Source organism: Genypterus blacodes, unplaced genomic scaffold (genome assembly GCF_046128005.1).
Source record: "Genypterus blacodes isolate CSIRO-AG114 ecotype Tasmania unplaced genomic scaffold, CSIRO-AGI_Gbla_v1 ptg000129l_1, whole genome shotgun sequence".
Taxonomy (NCBI): domain Eukaryota; kingdom Metazoa; phylum Chordata; class Actinopteri; order Ophidiiformes; family Ophidiidae; genus Genypterus; species Genypterus blacodes.
The window spans coordinates 921,642-938,850 of NW_027466931.1; the positions used below are offsets into that span (position 1 = coordinate 921,642).

At 40.3% G+C, this 17,209-nt stretch overlaps 2 protein-coding genes across 13 annotated transcripts in view; one reads left to right on the forward strand and one right to left on the reverse strand.

Annotated features, from left to right (window-relative positions):
• The window catches only part of LOC143010626 (myelin-oligodendrocyte glycoprotein-like), a 92,427-nt gene that overhangs the window by 63,160 nt on the left and 12,058 nt on the right, over window positions 1-17,209 (reverse strand). The gene's annotated exons all lie outside the window — the stretch shown is intronic.
• LOC143010641 (uncharacterized) lies at window positions 6,547-9,990 on the forward strand. Its single transcript, XM_076163053.1, has 5 exons — window positions 6,547-6,624; window positions 7,368-7,643; window positions 8,214-8,471; window positions 8,633-8,770; window positions 9,777-9,990. Exons 1-5 carry the CDS (start codon window positions 6,594-6,596, stop codon window positions 9,824-9,826), a joined length of 753 nt encoding a protein of 250 aa, XP_076019168.1. The 5' UTR covers window positions 6,547-6,593; the 3' UTR covers window positions 9,827-9,990.

Here is a 17,209-nt window from a genome sequence, read left to right on the forward strand (position 1 = left end):
ACAGCAGAACATTAATAAAAAAGTGCATTTCACTCAAAAACACAAACAACTGTACTTCAAACACACACAGCCTTTTGTCTATTATACTATTTATAACTCTTATAGGCCTAATGAGAAGGGTGTGCCTGCAGTCCTTTGATGTCTGGGTCAATGGAGGTAAGTTTCAGTCTCAGGTTGGGCTCAGCATCCATCCTGCTTCTGTATTTTGTTTTTATGACAGCAAGTGAAGAGAAGCCTTTCTCGCACAGATATGTGGTCACAAAAGGAAGCAGAAAGCGAACAGCCTTGTCTGAAAGTGCAGGGTACTCACTGTGTTGCTTGATCCAAAAGTCCAACAGTGGCTGCTTCCTGAAAGCAGTCTTCAATGTTTCATCACAAGACAAGTCTATTAAACTTTCCTGCTCACCTACAGTGAAGTCCTTTGTTATTTCAGAGGTTTCGATGTTGAACGGATTTCTCATCCAGTTGTTCCCTTCTGCCATCACTGGGAAATATTCCCCGAACTGATGTCTGAGTAAGACAAGGTGTGCAACAATGTTGTCCCTGACTCCATTTTCAAGGGCCAGGTCATTGTCAGACAAAAAGCTCTCCAAAGCAGGGAAAGCTGAAACATCACCTGCCTTGACCTTGATTTCGAACACCTCCATCTTTTTAAGCAGTGCGTTAATTTTGTCCTGCACATCAAACACATTGATGGAGAGTCCCTGTAGCCCCAAATTTAGTTTGTTTAAACGAGAGAAAATGTCTGACAAGTATGCCAGTTGATTGAGCCACACACTAAAACAGGCGAGAATGCATCGGCCTGGACTTAATAAAGTTCACAGTTTTCACAGCCGTCTCCAGCACAGACTTCAACTCGTCAGGCTTCTACTTCACCGCCAGTGCCTGACGATGAATGTTGCAGTGAGTCCATCTCATCTCTGGTGCCACCTCAGGAATCTCGAGCTGCTACTCCGCTGTGGGGTCCTGTCATCGCCCTGGCGCCGTCTGTGTAGGCTCCAACACACTTTTTCCAATCAAGCCCATTTTCTTGCACAAAGGCGTCCAGGAGCTTGAATATGTGCTCTGCTGTAGTTCTGGTCTGCAGTGGTTCACAGAACAGAAAGTCCTCCTGAGCTGCACCATTGTGCTCACACCTAACATATACAAGTAAATTGGCCAAACCAGCAACATCGGTGGTCTCGTCCAGTTGGATGGAATAAAAGCGACTATTTTAAATGTGTCCAATTAGCGTCTTCTTTACGTCATCCGCCATCGCACCTATTCTCCGCCACACTGTGTCATTGGAGAGTGGCACCAAATTTAACTGTTTGGCGATCTTCTTGCCACACATAATCTGAACCATCTCCTTTCGCTAAAGGTAAACACAGCTGTTCGCCGGTAGTGTGCGGCTTACCAGCTTTGGCGATGCGATGGCTGGCCCGATAAGAAGCCTCCTGTGCTTTTACCACAGGTGTACCATGGAGCTGAATTGCGCTTTTTGACTGCCTCAGTTCATCACGTTTCCTTACAAAAAACTCCACTGGTTTGTCTTTCATTCATCATAGTACCTAACTTATTACACTTCTACTCTAGCTCTAGTTATGCTCTTAGCTGTTGGTTTGGGAAGGAAATGCTGAACACACTTATTGTAAGTCGCTTTGGATAAAAGCGTCTGCTAAATGATCGTAATGTAATGTAATGTCTTTCAGCAATGTGTGTTTTGTTGAAAGATGCCGCTTAAGTGCGATGGCTTCATGGAGTCATTGCTGAGAACATCGCCACATAACACACATTGAGGTTTTGGCTCGTCCTCCGTCCCGCTCCAGCTGGATCTAAAAATGCTCCAACTTTCAAAAAAGCAAGTCAAATCAATCATCTTTGTATGATGGTATGACCTTCTCTCCTTCATCATCTGGTACTTCAAATGTAAGAAACAAAAGCCCTGAATCTGCTGTCTGTGCTGATGCTGTGTGTTATGTAAGAACTGTAAACCCGCTGTAAATGTAAACAAATGGTTGGTTATCATAATTCTCATGCGCTGACAATATTTTCCTGCTTAAATTGAATAAGTTTCAGTCAGGCCGCTGTTGATTTGCTTTTTCCATTTGCAAATATTAAACAAATAACAAAACTTAAATTTCCTTGCAAATCACAAAAGGGCATTTGAGTGTTTACTGTCAGAAACTATGGGGATTGTGGGTAATGAAAGTAGGTGATGGGTATTTCTCAGAAACGGAAATAAAGACGAAGCGCCACGACCCACAAAAACATGTCCATCAGAAGAAGAACATCATGTTTTACAGAAGAGATATGAGATTTTTGGTTTTGGTTTTATTAATAGGGAATAAGCAGTTATTCAGGCATCAGATTCAGGCGTTTGCTTGTTTAACATAATCGTAGCACTCAATTCTGTGATTCTGGGAATCATGTGACTAGGGGGCGGGGCTTCAGTTTTATTGGCTCCAATCCAGGTCAACCCATCATGACCATCAAAGGAGGAAGTCTCTTTAATGTGCTGGAGCCTGAATATGGAACTGTACGCTCTGTGTTAAACAGACAACCAGCCGGTGTCAGTAGATCATTGTTGTTATTTTTATCCGTGCCCAGTTTATAATATTTGTGTACCAACTGGAAACTGTTCCAACAGATCAGCTCAGTTTAATAACCTGTACACACACATTTACAGATGATACCCTTTGTTTTTCTCAGCATTTTTGTCAACATTTTTGAAAAAATGAAGAGACACACAAGATGCCTCGTGTTGAGGCAGCACCACAGGCTGTTAGGGAGTGTGTAGTGTAAAAAGAACAGATGAGATTCACATTATTCACTGAAAATTCATATTGGAAACACTTACATTCACCTTTTCAACATTTACATGTGTTTTGCTTAAAGCTGCCAACGGAATCCCTCAGCTTGTGTTGGAGGTTCTATCTGGCCCTAGTCTTAAGTTGTGGCTTTAAGGGACTACTTTTCCTGTTTTTCAGACTCTGTGAAGCAGGACCTCCCATGGCCACCGCTTCTGGTTGTGGCGGCAGACTCACTGTTTCAGCCTCCGGATGAGTTCCTGAGAGGGAAACACTGGTCAGCAGATTCCAGCAGATGATACTGTCATACTGTATAAATGAAATACATAATATAAACTCACAAACCTGTTTCACTCCCTCTGCACTTGGGCTTTTTCCACTTTCTGTAAATGGCAACAGCACCAACAACAGCAACAGCAAAAGCACCAACAGCAAAAGCACCAACAGCACCAACAACAACAGCAACAGCAATAACAACACCAAAGCCAACACCAGCACCAACTACAGCACCAGCACTCTTGGTGGGCTCAATGTTGTCCGCTGAAAGATTTGAGGAAGATATTTTGCTTCATTCTCATGTTATCAGCTTTGTTTCCAATAAAACACACATCATTCATCCTTACATCCATCTATGTTCATCAAAGTAGCTTAATCAATATCCATGATGTCATGCAGATCCTGTTCCTTAGCATTACAGGATAATATCATCAGATAATTATCTTGTGGCCGAGCTCACAGTTTGCGTTACAAAACAGATGGTTCTCTTCAGAAGAACTTACTTACTGGGATTTCCCGGCGGTGTTATATTCTTGTTGTTCTGTTCCTTCTTCTCACTTTTCTCCTCTGTGAAAAAAATAAAAAATTGTCTTACCATTAAGAAAAGAATTAGGTGAATGTTGATCCACAACCTGGCATGATTGAGGACAGAAGACAGGGCGTGTAATAGCGCCACTAACATCCTTCTGTCAGAATGCTGCTGGGGGAAAACACAACACACCCTCACACTGCACGTCCAACATCCGATAAGGCTGATATTCAGCCCGACACTAAAACATGTCGCTAACGACCTAATTGGGTTCAAATCATAGTGTCTGTCCAGGTGACGACAATCTAATAAAGTCAATGTACTGAGGTTGTGGGTATTCAAGTTTGTAACTTTAATGTTTAGCATATCGGTTGGATTAAAGAGCAAAACAATACTGCCCAAAATGTGGACCTTGTGACTGTTTGATCCATATTTCTGTTGTACTTACCAACCAGGAGTGTTATGTTGGCTCTAAATGACGTTCCACCGCGTTCAACATGACGTGTAATTTCCTTCATCGGTCTTGTTGACTGATTGGAGTGTGACTGAGATGTTTCCAGACTTCTTGTTTCCTGAAAATGTTACTCTCTTGCTGAATTGCTTTGCCTGGTCCATGGTATTTTCCTTTTTATTCCGATAGACCCAAACAGTCTGATCATTGAAACTCCACTCCACCATATCCTGCTCTAGATCGGTTGGAGGCTCCAGGTGGCACAGAAGAACAGCGTTCTCACCAACAGCTGCTCTAATTGGCTGATCTGGAACAATCAGCGTTATATCTGTGGAAACAGTTTCAGCTCTTCAAATCTCCACATTTTATTAAATTGTGTGTGTGTGTGTGTGTGTGTGTGTGTGTGTGTGTGTGTGTGTGTGTGTGTGTGTGTGTGAGAGAGAGAAATAAACACAATATTAATTACTGGACTAATACCAATAATAGTAACTATAATATATTACAGTACAAACATATGCAATGTCATCATAATATAATATAAAAATAGAACGCACTTATTGGAAGTCGCTTTGGATAAAAACGTCCGCTAAATGACCGTAATGTAATGTAATGTAATATAATGAAACTACAACCACTTTGAGTAAAGAATTTGACATTTTGTGAATGGAAATGATTCCGTTTTAAAATGGAGGCTCCCTGAACTCAGACAGGAATAACCAGTTTAGGATAACCAGACACTGTACGTAAAGAATTAACAAACGCTGCCTTTAATAATAAATAATAATCAATCTGCCCACTGCAGGGAAAAAGAATTATTAAATCTGGAATTTGATCACATTGAATTAGTGTTAAAAGTTGGTCGGTGGCAGAAGAGCCATAAACTTCCAGTTTGTATTTGGAGGAAAAACACACAGCGTTCTGATTTTCTCCTTACACACTGTCAAAATTGTGTGTATGTGTTTGTCAGAGGTGAACATAAAAGTCAGGGGTAAATGTTTATAGGAGTAAGGACGGAATTCACGACGTGTCGGGGAATCAGGAAAAGTGACGCAGATCAAAGTGAATAAGTGTTTATTAAAGTGTTACAACTCTTACCTTGTGTCTGTGCCGGAGAGAAAAGACAAACGGTCACCAACATTCTGTCCATGTTCAATGCGACACTACCAGTACAACTCCTACTACAATACCACAGAGTTCCACATGGAAATGGAAACTGATTTGCATGGAATGCAAATCAGTTTCGCTGTTACTTTTACTAAAGTAGTTTGCTAAAACTTGTGATACCAGATTTAACCACGAGATGGCATGAGTCAACGGTTTTTGGGGTCAGACGCTAGGCTTCAACCAGCTTAGACTTCATCAAAAGTATTATTTCTGAAGAATGTCTTTAAATAAGAGCTTAAAGAATTATTTGTCTAACCCTAACCTGTGTAATTCACCATTGCGTGGCACTGAATATAATCAGAAATTACTGCTTACAGATATCCTCATATGACATTATGATTGTTTATAAACGACAGGGGGTTCCAATAGGCATTATCAAGTAGGAATTATTTGTAATTTTCAGTTTCTTGCTTTGTTTCTGAAGCATTTCAGATCAATATAGATTAAGGTTTGATTTTTTTTTGATATGCAATTATTTATGGAGCATTTTTGTTTTGGCTTCTGTCTTAAAATCAGTGGGCGGCACTTCAGGTGACCAAGTGTGTATGTATAGACTGGCAGGTACTGGTTACTGGGAGGGCTTATGGCTCCGCCAGAGCAAGAGAGGAGGCATGGGCCAGCATTAAATGGATTTTTGTTTGTTTGAAAGTTGGAAAATGACACAGAGCCATCGCACAGAGCTTGATGACTTCAGATAGAGATGACCAGACATGAAGACGGTAGAATGTCAAGGTGAGCAGGAGATACAGACGAGGACGATTGATGCATGTTGAACCAAGAATATAAAGGTTATGAACATATTCGACACACGTGAGTAGGAAATGCTAAATAATAACCACAACACAGCCGAATAATATAGCAGGCTACTCCCTGTGCGGTGGAGAGGTGAAAATAGAGATCTCATGACCTGGTTTCTCTGTTCCATGTGGTCAGTCAGTGATGTTGCTGTTGGGTAGGTAGCTGTCAGTGTTTTGGTAGTTTGTGGTTTTGCAAATCTAAAGGGCAGGAGGCCTCACTCGAGATGGCGGACTGGGGTGGGTGACCGTTCCTGTCCAGTTGCGTCCTCATAGGACAGCTCCCAAGAGAAAATACTCTACTTTTATTTAGACTAAATGTTACTTGATTGAAGCACCTGCAGGAAAGAGGAAGGTATCACTGGCAAATTGAGTTTGGCTGAGAAATGTTTTTGTAAATAAAAAATATGTTGTCATGTTTTAGGAAAGTTTTCTCCATGATGAGTAAATTTCACATGTACCTGATGTATGTTATTGTGTGTGTTGGTTGGGTCATCACTGGTTTGTGTGATTTCCGGTATGAAATGAGGATGTGTGTTACAGCTGACTGAGGTTGACTCGCTGAAGAACACAGAGTGCTTCAAAACAGGATGGAGATCACCCCAATCTGCATTATACTCAGTGAGAAACTTTTTAAAACATTTACTAAACTTTCTTTGCTTCATTTCTTTCCCTCCTCATTTCTAACCTTCTTACTATATTTCTTTATTGCTGTTTTAATTGAAAGCTACTCTTCTTTGTTGCTGAACAACAAAGTAACTTACCACACAACAACCATTAAAATGATTGCACATTTTTAAATTAAAAATTGCTAACTTTCGGATCTACTTTTTAGACCTAATAGCGATAGGAACGAAATGAAAGTGTGTACTATAGATGTATTTACAGGTTTGTTAATTCATTTGCTATTTGCATATCATTCTATTTGGGTGTATTTTTACATACTAGTGTCTACAGGATGGTTTATAATTCACCCAGAAGAAGGAAGTGGTTGATCAGTTATTGTTATTATGTGACAACAAAACGCATAGTTCTTTCTTGGTTTTGTATAAATATAGCTGTATCATTTTAACTCCAGTCTGTATAGCTCTTCCACTATTCCAAACCCTAGACATGTATCAACTTTGAGTTTTCATAGGACCTCTTAATTTCTTGATGTAACCCAGGAGGGAAAACAGGTATGGTATTAACCATACTTAACCTATTTTGAATCACGTTATGGTGTGTTATTGACATTTTGAAAAACTGCCTTCATCGCAGTATAATCGACGTTTTAACAAACAGGAGTGATCTCGGCACGGATGGTTTAGTTTTCAAACTGTGACCACAAATGTTTCTTTTGTTTCCTGTTTCATTTCCCATAGCGACGCTGAGGTGTCACAGCAGATCTCAGTATTTTCAGTACGAATGTGTCATCCTGCGCTGTGCAGTGCAGGGAAACTCCTCCAGCAACTGGACTGTAAAGAGGAACACCTCCTTTGAGTCCTTCAAACCATGTGATGACTGGGGAATCCAACATCAGACCTTCTGTGAAATTCGAAATGCCTTCCCATCAGACACTGGAGTGTACTGGTGCGAGTCTGAACGCGGCGAGCACAGCAATGTTGTCAACATCTCGGTGGTTAAGTCTTCTTCAAGTGGTGAGAAGTTTTAAGTAACAGTGACCTGAGTCCTCTGTTATGAGTACTGTGTTCAGAATCAAATGGGTCAGTTCCTCTATCTCTGTCTACATCTACTTTATAGTATAGATTAGTGTCATCTGCATATTTGATTATAATGTTGCCGATCTGAATTGCTGTATTGCCTTGAGTGAAACATAGAAGAAGAGTGAGCTTAGGACACAACCCTGCAGGATCCCAAAGCTAGAGGAACTGTGAATCATCACGTGTTTTTTTCTTTTATGTGCAAGTATTCAAGCTCAGGCTAATTTTTACTGACTGGTCACATAGCATACTTGGTTCTGCTCATGCATAAACATATTTATGTGTCTGCTCAGTGGACACGATCCACTCAGTCTCAGTACATGGTCATGAGGAGGTCTTGTTGTTTATTTGATCACTAACACGCATGAGAACGTTTGATCATTTCATTGCATTTCTGCCTGTACAGAGTGGCAAGAATCACAATGTATAAATTGGGGTTAACGGTAAAAGTCAGGATGTAAGCACAGTATCTGGATAATGACATTGGGGTTTGGTCTTCTGTTTCAGAGGGTTCTGTGATCCTGGAGGGTCCCACACAACCTGTGGAAGAGGGGAAAAATGTGACACTTCTTTGTTTTTACAAAGAACAGGATGGAGTCGCCACATCTGATTTTGCCGCTAATTTCTATAAAGATAATGCTTTCGTCGGTATTTGGACTGAGGGAAGGATGACCCTCAGTGCGGTATCCAAGTTTCATGAAGCCCGATACAAGTGTGAACACCCCAAAACAAAACAGTCACCAGAGAGCTGGCTGACTGTCAGAGGTCAATGGTGTTCTCTTTTTACTTACAGAACTGAATGCATATACAGTAATAAACATTATAATGCAAATTTGCAAGAAATAGTTTAAAGTTGTTGTTGTTGTAGCTAGCTTGGTGTCAATAATCAGTGCTGCAGTTCACTCCAATCCGATTGCTTGTTTCAGAGAGACCTCCGCCTTCCACCACACCGACTGTCCCTCCTTCCATGCCTGTGCCCAGGCTGGTGTGCACAGTCCTACTGGTCGCACTCTATGGTCTCATCTGTGTGTTGTGTTTTTACGTACACCGGCACTGGACTCAAGGTACGAATACCGAACGTGTACACAGATGAGATCCTATTGGTGGTTATCTTTCCACTTTGCCCTTTCTGCTCAGGATCAACTCTATGTGTCCTTGATGTGAAATCCCTGTATTTTATATGCTGTATGTTTTCAGTGACAGTGCCAGTGTCACTGCAATGCTTCCAGGGTAATATACTGTATATTATAGTATAATTCTAGATAACAATTTACGGGGACGGTTGAGGTTTCTTCGTCTTTATTCAATCACACATGAGCGTCACACGTCATTGTGAATACATACACTAAGTCCTTCCTAGATCAAACCTATTACCAGAGTGTATCAGGGTGGGGGCCTTTCCATTGTTCTATTGTTGGCCAGGGCTACCTTAGTAACCATGTCACAGTGACTTGCCAAGACATAATGTCGCTTCCTCGCTGATGATGGACAACAAACATTTGAAAACTTGAAAACACTCGAGGTTAAGAACAAACTGTGTACTTCCTTTCTAATACTGAACAGTTACATAATATCTAATGATTGCCAAGAACACAAGGTTCACTTACATGCTAATACTATAATATTGTCATGGAAATAGTACATTTTCTTCGACATATTCCCCCCTTTGGCGATTACAATATCGCCAACATGATGATATACATATTTTCGCTGGAACCAAACAACCAGTGACGGGCAAAATCTAGCATCAATATGCTAGAAAAATTCCCTCACGACCCCCTTGCCTATCTCAGCTAAATCATGGGCGATCACACTTTTGCACTGGTAGTGGTTCCATAACAATATATACATAAAAATAGGTTATAAATGGATGTAAGCCTGGCAGATCTTGTAAAGTCAGCATTTGGCCTGCGGTGCACACCTGAATGATGGAGAACTTATACAGACCTTCAAGTAATTTCAGTGTTCATTGGTAAAAAAGAGACACAGATAACAACTCTATCACAATTCATTGTCTATGATAGAAACAGTCCGCTGATGCTCTCTGTACTCTCTGTACTGTTCCATCAGGTCGGGCTGAAAGAAAGAAGCGGACTTCAGGTCGCTCCCAGCTGAACTAATGTGCCCTGTTTCCACGGGGACAAGATGTTTGCTTCATTGGCTCTTGAAATCTCCACATTTTATTAAATTGTGTGTGTGTGTGTGTGTGTGCGTGTGTAGTGTGTGTGTGTGTGTGTGTGTGTGTGTGTGTGTGTGTGTGTAACTATAATATATTACAAACATATGCAAAGTCAAAGTCATGACAATATAATGAAACTACAGCCCTTTTGTGTTAAGAATTTGACACTTTAAAATGGAGGTTCAATCTGAGGTTCCCTGAACTCAGACAGGAATAACCAGTCAGGGATAACCAGACACTGTACGTAAAGAATTAATAGGGAAACAGAATTATTAAATCTGGTCGGTGGTAGAAGTGTATGGAGTTTATGGCGTTTATGGCCATAAACTTCACTCCATTTTGTTTATGGGGGAAAAACACGCAGCATTCTGATTTTCTCCTTACACACTGTCAAAATTAAAGTAGAAGAAATGACAATAATTTAAATATGTGTTTGTATTTGTAAGAGGTGAACATACAAGTCAGGGGTAAATGTTTCTAGGATTTACTACAGAATTCACGACGTGTCGGGGAATCAGGAAAAGTGACGCAGATCAAAGTGAATAAGTGTTTATTAAAGTGTTACAATTCTTACCTTGTGTCTGTGCAGGAGAGAAAAGACAAACGGTCAGCAACATTCTGTCCATGTTCAATGCGACACTACCAGTACAACTCCTACTACAATACCACAGAGTTCCACATGGAAATGGAAACTGATTTGCATGGAATGCAAATCAGTTTCGCTGTTACTTTTACTAAAGTAGTTTGCTAAAACTTGTGATACCAGATTTAACCACGAGATGGAAGGAGTCAACGGTTTTTGGGGTCAGACGCTAGGCTTCAACCAGCTTAGACTTCATCAAAAGTATTATTTCTGAAGAATGTCTTTAAATAAGAGCTTAAAGAATTATTTGTCTAACCCTAACCTGTGTAATTCACCATTGCGTGGCACTGAATATAATCAGAAATTACTGCTTACAGATATCCTCATATGACATTATGATTGTTTATAAACGACAGGGGGTTCCAATAGGCATTATCAAGTAGGAATTATTTGTAATTTTCAGTTTCTTGCTTTGTTTCTGAAGCATTTCAGATCAATATAGATTAAGGTTTGATTTTTTTTTGATATGCAATTATTTATGGAGCATTTTGTTTTGGCTTCTGTCTTAAAATCAGTGGGCGGCACTTCAGGTGACCAAGTGTGTATGTATAGACTGGCAGGTACTGGTTACTGGGAGGGCTTATGGCTCCGCCAGAGCAAGAGAGGAGGCATGGGCCAGCATTAAATGGATTTTTGTTTGTTTGAAAGTTGGAAAATGACACAGAGCCATCGCACAGAGCTTGATGACTTCAGATAGAGATGACCAGACATGAAGACGGTAGAATGTCAAGGTGAGCAGGAGATACAGACGAGGACGATTGATGCATGTTGAAGCAAGAATATAAAGGACGCTTGCTTTGAACCTATTCGCACAAGTAGGAAATGCTAAATTAGCCACGACACAGCCGAATAAGATTGCAGGCTACTCCCTGTGCAGTGGAGAGGTGAAAATAGAGATTTAATGACCTGGTTTCTCTGTTCCATGTGGTCAGTCAGTGATGTTGCTGTTGGGTAGGTAACTGTCAGTGTTTTGGAAGTTTGTGGTTTTGCAAATCTAAAGGGCAGGAGGCCTCACTCGAGATGGCGGACTGGGGTGGGTGACCGTTCCTGTCCAGTTGCGTCCTCATAGGACAGCTCCCAAGAGAAAATACTCTACTTTTATTTAGACTAAATGTTACTTGATTGAAGCACCTGCAGGAAAGAGGAAGGTATCACTGGCAAATCGAGTTTGGCTGAGAAATGTTTTTGTAAATAAAAAATATGTTGTCATGTTTTAGGAAAGTTTTCTCCATGATGAGTAAATTTCACATGTACCTGATGTATGTTATTGTGTTTGTTGGTGGGGTCATCACTGGTTTGTTTGATTTCCAGAATGAAATGAGGATGTGTGTTACAGCTGAGTGTTATAGTGTTACAAGTCCACCTCTGCATAACATTGTATCCCTATTGATACAATGATAAAACTTGATAAAACTGAGCAGTAGCTAGTCTGCTGGGCCGGACAGCTGGGAACCGGAGGGTCGCCGGTTCAAGTCCCCTGTGTGGACCAAGTAAGCAGACTGGTAGCTGGTGAGTTGCCAGTCTGCATCCAGAGCACTGCCGAGGCGCACGTGAGCAAGGCACCGAACCCCCAACTGCTCCACGGGCGCCGAAGAATGGCTGCCCTGCACCCCCTCTGTAGTGCATGTAATTGTGTGTGATTGCTGTCAATTGCATGCAATGAGGAAAACTAAAAAAAGAAATAGAAAAAGAAAAAAGAAAGAAATAGATCCACTTACAACAAAGAATAACTTTATTAACCTTGTTTTTTTAGTGTAAACCAGGAAAGATTTGAAGTGCACCAATTTGCCTTCATTCCAACAAAATCAAATCCTTGTGTAAACTATTTAACTAAACTATACCAAACATTTTTCAACCAACTAATTGAGTCATTTGATACTGAAAAATAAACTTGAATAAAATGAATAAATAATAATAAATTAAATTGATCAGCACCATGACCATTCTAAATGTATTCTACAATAATTGTTCTATCTCAACAGTTAGATGATTCATTTACACTTTTCTTGACACATATGGACACATTGTTTGAATAGAATACACAGATGTAAACTCTGATGTGGAAACTCTGAAGCTCAGAGTATTTAGGAGTTCAAAAACCCCTTTGCCTTATGTGAGAAAAAGTCTTGAATGTCATCATGTTTAGATCTTACACACACTTCCCTATACTTCCCTGTTCCCTTTATGCACCTCTGTACATTTGTGACCATCCTGACACAATACATGGATGAGCAAACTTGATAACTAACCTGCTTCCAGGGGAAAAGAAGCCATGTGTGAACACAGTCACACTATTATTTAGTTCAGGTGTTCAGAATATTCATTTCAAACTATTGTCCGATTATTTACATTTGTTACTTAAATATAAGGTTAAAAGACGTACAAAATATTTAAATCCATTACAATTATCTTCTCTTTTTATGCATAACACAATGACTGACTTATAAGAACGGAGCCAACCTAAGAAAGCTGAAGGTGCTCCAACTCTACATAGTTTTGTATATTTTGTGCCACATGGTCCACAACTTATCAATCATGGTCTTGGTTTTATTAATAGGTAATCAGCAGCTACTGATCATTTGTGCTAGCATCAGATTCAGGTGTTTGCTTGTTTAACATAATCATAGCACTCAATTGAGTTCTGTGATTCTGGGAATCATGTGACTAGGGGGCGGGGCTTCAGGTTTATTGGCTCCAATCCAGGTCAACCCATCATGACCATCAAAGGAGGAAGTCTCTTTAATGTGCTGGAGCCTGAATATGGAACTGTACGCTCTGTGTTAAACAGACAACCAGCAGGTGTCAGTAGATCATTTTAAACCAAACACATTGTAGACAGGTTTAAAATATTAGAAACTGTTCCAACAGATCAGCTCAGTTTAATAACCTGTACCCACACATTTACATATGATACCCTTTCTTTTTTTCAGCATTTTTTTCAACATTTTCAAAAAGTCGAAGAGACACACAAGATGCCTCGTGTTGAGGCAGCACCACAGGCTGTTAGGGAGTGTGTAGTGTAAAAAGAACAGATGAGATTCACATTATTCACTGACAATTCACATTGGAAACATTCCCATTCACACATTGACCTTTTTAACATTTACATGTGTGTTGCTTAAAGCTGCCAATGGAATCCCTCAGCTTGTGTCGCAGGTTCTTTCTGGCCCTGGTCTAAAGTTGTCTCTTCAAAGCTACAGCGAGTGACATTTAGGCCGATAATTTCCTGAAGACTCCTTTCGAGGAACATCAAGGCTTTGTGAGCGAGACAAAGTTTTCCCCCTGTTTTTCAAACTTCGTGAAGCAGGACCTCCCATATCCAGAACCACCTCTTCTGGTTGGTGCAGCAGATTTCGACTCTCTCCGTCGTCCTCATTTTGAATTCCTGAGAGGGAAACGCTGGTCAGCAGATTCCAGCACATTATACTGTCTAACTGTATAAATGAAATACATAATATAAAATAACAAACCTGTTTGACTCCTTCTGCGCTTGGGCTTTTTACACTTTCTGTAAATGAAAAAAGCACCAACAGCAACAGCAACAGCAACAACACCAGCACCAACTACAGCACCAGCACTCTTGGTGGGCTCAACGTTGTCCGCTGAAAGATTTGAGGAAGATATTTTGCTTCATTCCCATGTTATCAGCTTTGTTTCCAATAAAACCCACATCATTCATCTTTACATCCATCTATACCGCTTTCCTGTTCATCAAAGTAGCTTAAGCAATATCCATGATGTCATGCAGATCCTGTTCCTTAGCATTACAGGATAATATCATCAGATAATTATCTTGTGGCCGAGCTCACAGTTTGCGTTACAAAGCAGTTGGTTCTCTTCAGAAAAACATTTACTTACTGGGATTTCCCGGCGGTGTTATATTCTTGTTGTCCTGTTCCTTCTTCTCACTTTTCTCCTCTGTGAAAAAAATAAAGGAAAAAGAATTAGGTGAATGTTGATCCACAACCTGGCATGATTGAGGACAGAAGACAGGGCGTGTAATAGCGCCACTAACATCCTTCTGTCAGAATGCTGCTGGGGGAAAACACAACACACCCTCACACTGCACGTCCAACATCCGATAAGGCTGATATTCCGCCTTATGACCTAATTGGGTTAAAATCATAGTGTCTGTCCAGGTGACGACAATCTAATAAAGTCAATGTACTGAGGTTGTGGGTATTCAAGTCTGTAACTTTAATGTTTAGCATATCGGTTGGATTAAAGAGCAAAACAATACTGCCCAAAATGTGGACCTTGTGACTGTTTGATCCATATTTCTGTTGTACTTACCAAGTGTGTTATGATGGCTCTAAATGACTCTTCACCACGTTTAACATGACATGTGTAATTTCCTTCATCGGTCTTGGTGACTGATTGGAGTGTGACTGAGATGTTTCCAGAGTTCATGTCTCCTGAAAGTGTTACTCTGTTGCTGAATTCCTTTGCCTGGTCTGTGGGATTTTCCTTTCTTTGCCGATAGACCCAAGCAGTCTTTCCATTGAAACGCCACTCCCCCATATCCTGCTTTAGATCGGTTGGAGGCTCCAGGTGGCACAGAAGGACAGCGTTCTCACCAACAGCTGCTCTAATTGGCTTATCTGGAACAATCAGCTTCATAGCTGTGGAAACAGTTTCAGCTCTTGAAATCTCCACATTTTATTAAATTGTGTGTGTGTGTGTGTGTGTGTGTGTGTGTGTGTGTGTGTGTGTGTGTGTGTGAGAGAGAGAGAGAGATAAACACAATATTAATTACTGGACTAATACCAATAATAGTAACTATAATATATTACAGTACAAACATATGCAATGTCATCATAATATAATATAATAATATAACGCACTTATTGGAAGTCGCTTTGGATAAAAGCGTCTGCTAAATGACCGTAATGTAATGTAATGTAATATAATGAAACTACAACCATTTTGAGTAAAGAATTTGACATTTTGTGAATGGAAATGATTCCGTTTTAAAATGGAGGCTCCCTGAACTCAGACAGGAATAACCAGTTTAGGATAACCAGACACTGTACGCAAAGAATTAACAAACGCTGCCTTTAATAAAAATAATAATCAATCTACCCACTGCAGGGAAACAGAATTATTAAATCTGGAATTTGATCACATTGAATTAGTGTTAAAAGTTGGTCGGTGGCAGAAGAGCCATAAACTTCCATTTTGTATTTGGAGGAAAAACACACAGCGTTCTGATTTTCTCCTTTCACACTGTCAAAATTAAAGTAAAAGAAATTGCAATGATTTAAATATGTGAATGTGTTTGTCAGAGGTGAACATAAAATTCAGGTGTAAATGTTTATAGGATTAAGGACGGAATTCACGACGTGTCGGGGAATCAGGAAAAGTGACGCAGATCAAAGTGAGTAAGTGTTTATTAAAGTGTTACAATTCTTACCTTGTGTCTGTGCCAGAGAGAAAAGACAAACGGTCAGCAACATTCTGTCCATGTTCAATGCGACACTACCAGTACCACTAATACTACAATACCACAGAGTTCCGGGGACATGGAAGCCAAATCAATTTGCTTTTACTTTAACTAAAGTAGTTTGCTAAAACTTGTAATACCTGTTTTAGCATGTGATACCGGTGATAAACTTGTGATACCAATTTTAGCCACGAGATGGCATAAGAGAACGGTTTTTGGGGGCAGACGCGAGGCTTCACCCAGCTTAGACTTCATCAGAAATATTACTCCTTTAAAATTCTTTGAATAAGAGCTTGAAGAATTATTTTTCTAACCCTAACCTGTAAAATTCACCATTGCGTGGCACTGAATATAATCATAAATTACTGCTCACGGATATCCTCATATGACATTATGATCGCTTATAAATTGTCTTACAGGGGTTCCAATAGGCCAGTGGTTCTCAAACTTTTTACATCACGTACCACCTCAGAAAATATTTGGCTCTCCAAGTACCATCACTATGGCCGATGTTAAAATACAGTAGCGTAGGCCGAGCCTCTTCAGCTGCTATACAAGGTGCACACAGGAAGCACATTTATTCCTCATTAGGATATTATTTATTTTGATCATTGGTACTAGAACTCTCTCAAAAAAACACAAACAGCAGAACATTAATAAAAAGTGCATTTCACTCAAAAACACAAACAACTGTACTTCAAACACACACAGCCTTTTGTCTATTATACTATTTATAACTCTTATAGGCCTAATGAGAAGGGTGTGCCTGCCTCTGTTCACACAGTCCTTTGATGTCTGGGTCAATGGAGGTAAGTTTCAGTCTCAGGTTGGGCTCAGCATCCATCCTGCTTCTGTATTTTGTTTTTATGACAGCAAGTGAAGAGAAGCCTTTCTCGCACAGATATGTGGTCACAAAAGGAAGCAGAAAGCGAACGGCCTTGTCTGAAAGTGCAGGGTACTCACTGTGTTGCTTGATCCAAAAGTCCAACAGTGGCTGCTTCCTGAAAGCAGTCTTCAATGTTTCATCACAAGACAAGTCTATTAAACTTTCCTGCTCACCTACAGTGAAGTCCTTTGTTATTTCAGAGGTTTCGATGTTGAACGGATTTCTCATCCCGTTGTTCCCTTCGGCCATCACTGGGAAATATTCCCCGAACTGATGTCTGAGTGAGACAAGGTGTGCAACAATGTTGTCCCTGACTCCATCTTCAAGGGCCAGGTCATTGTCAGACAAAAAG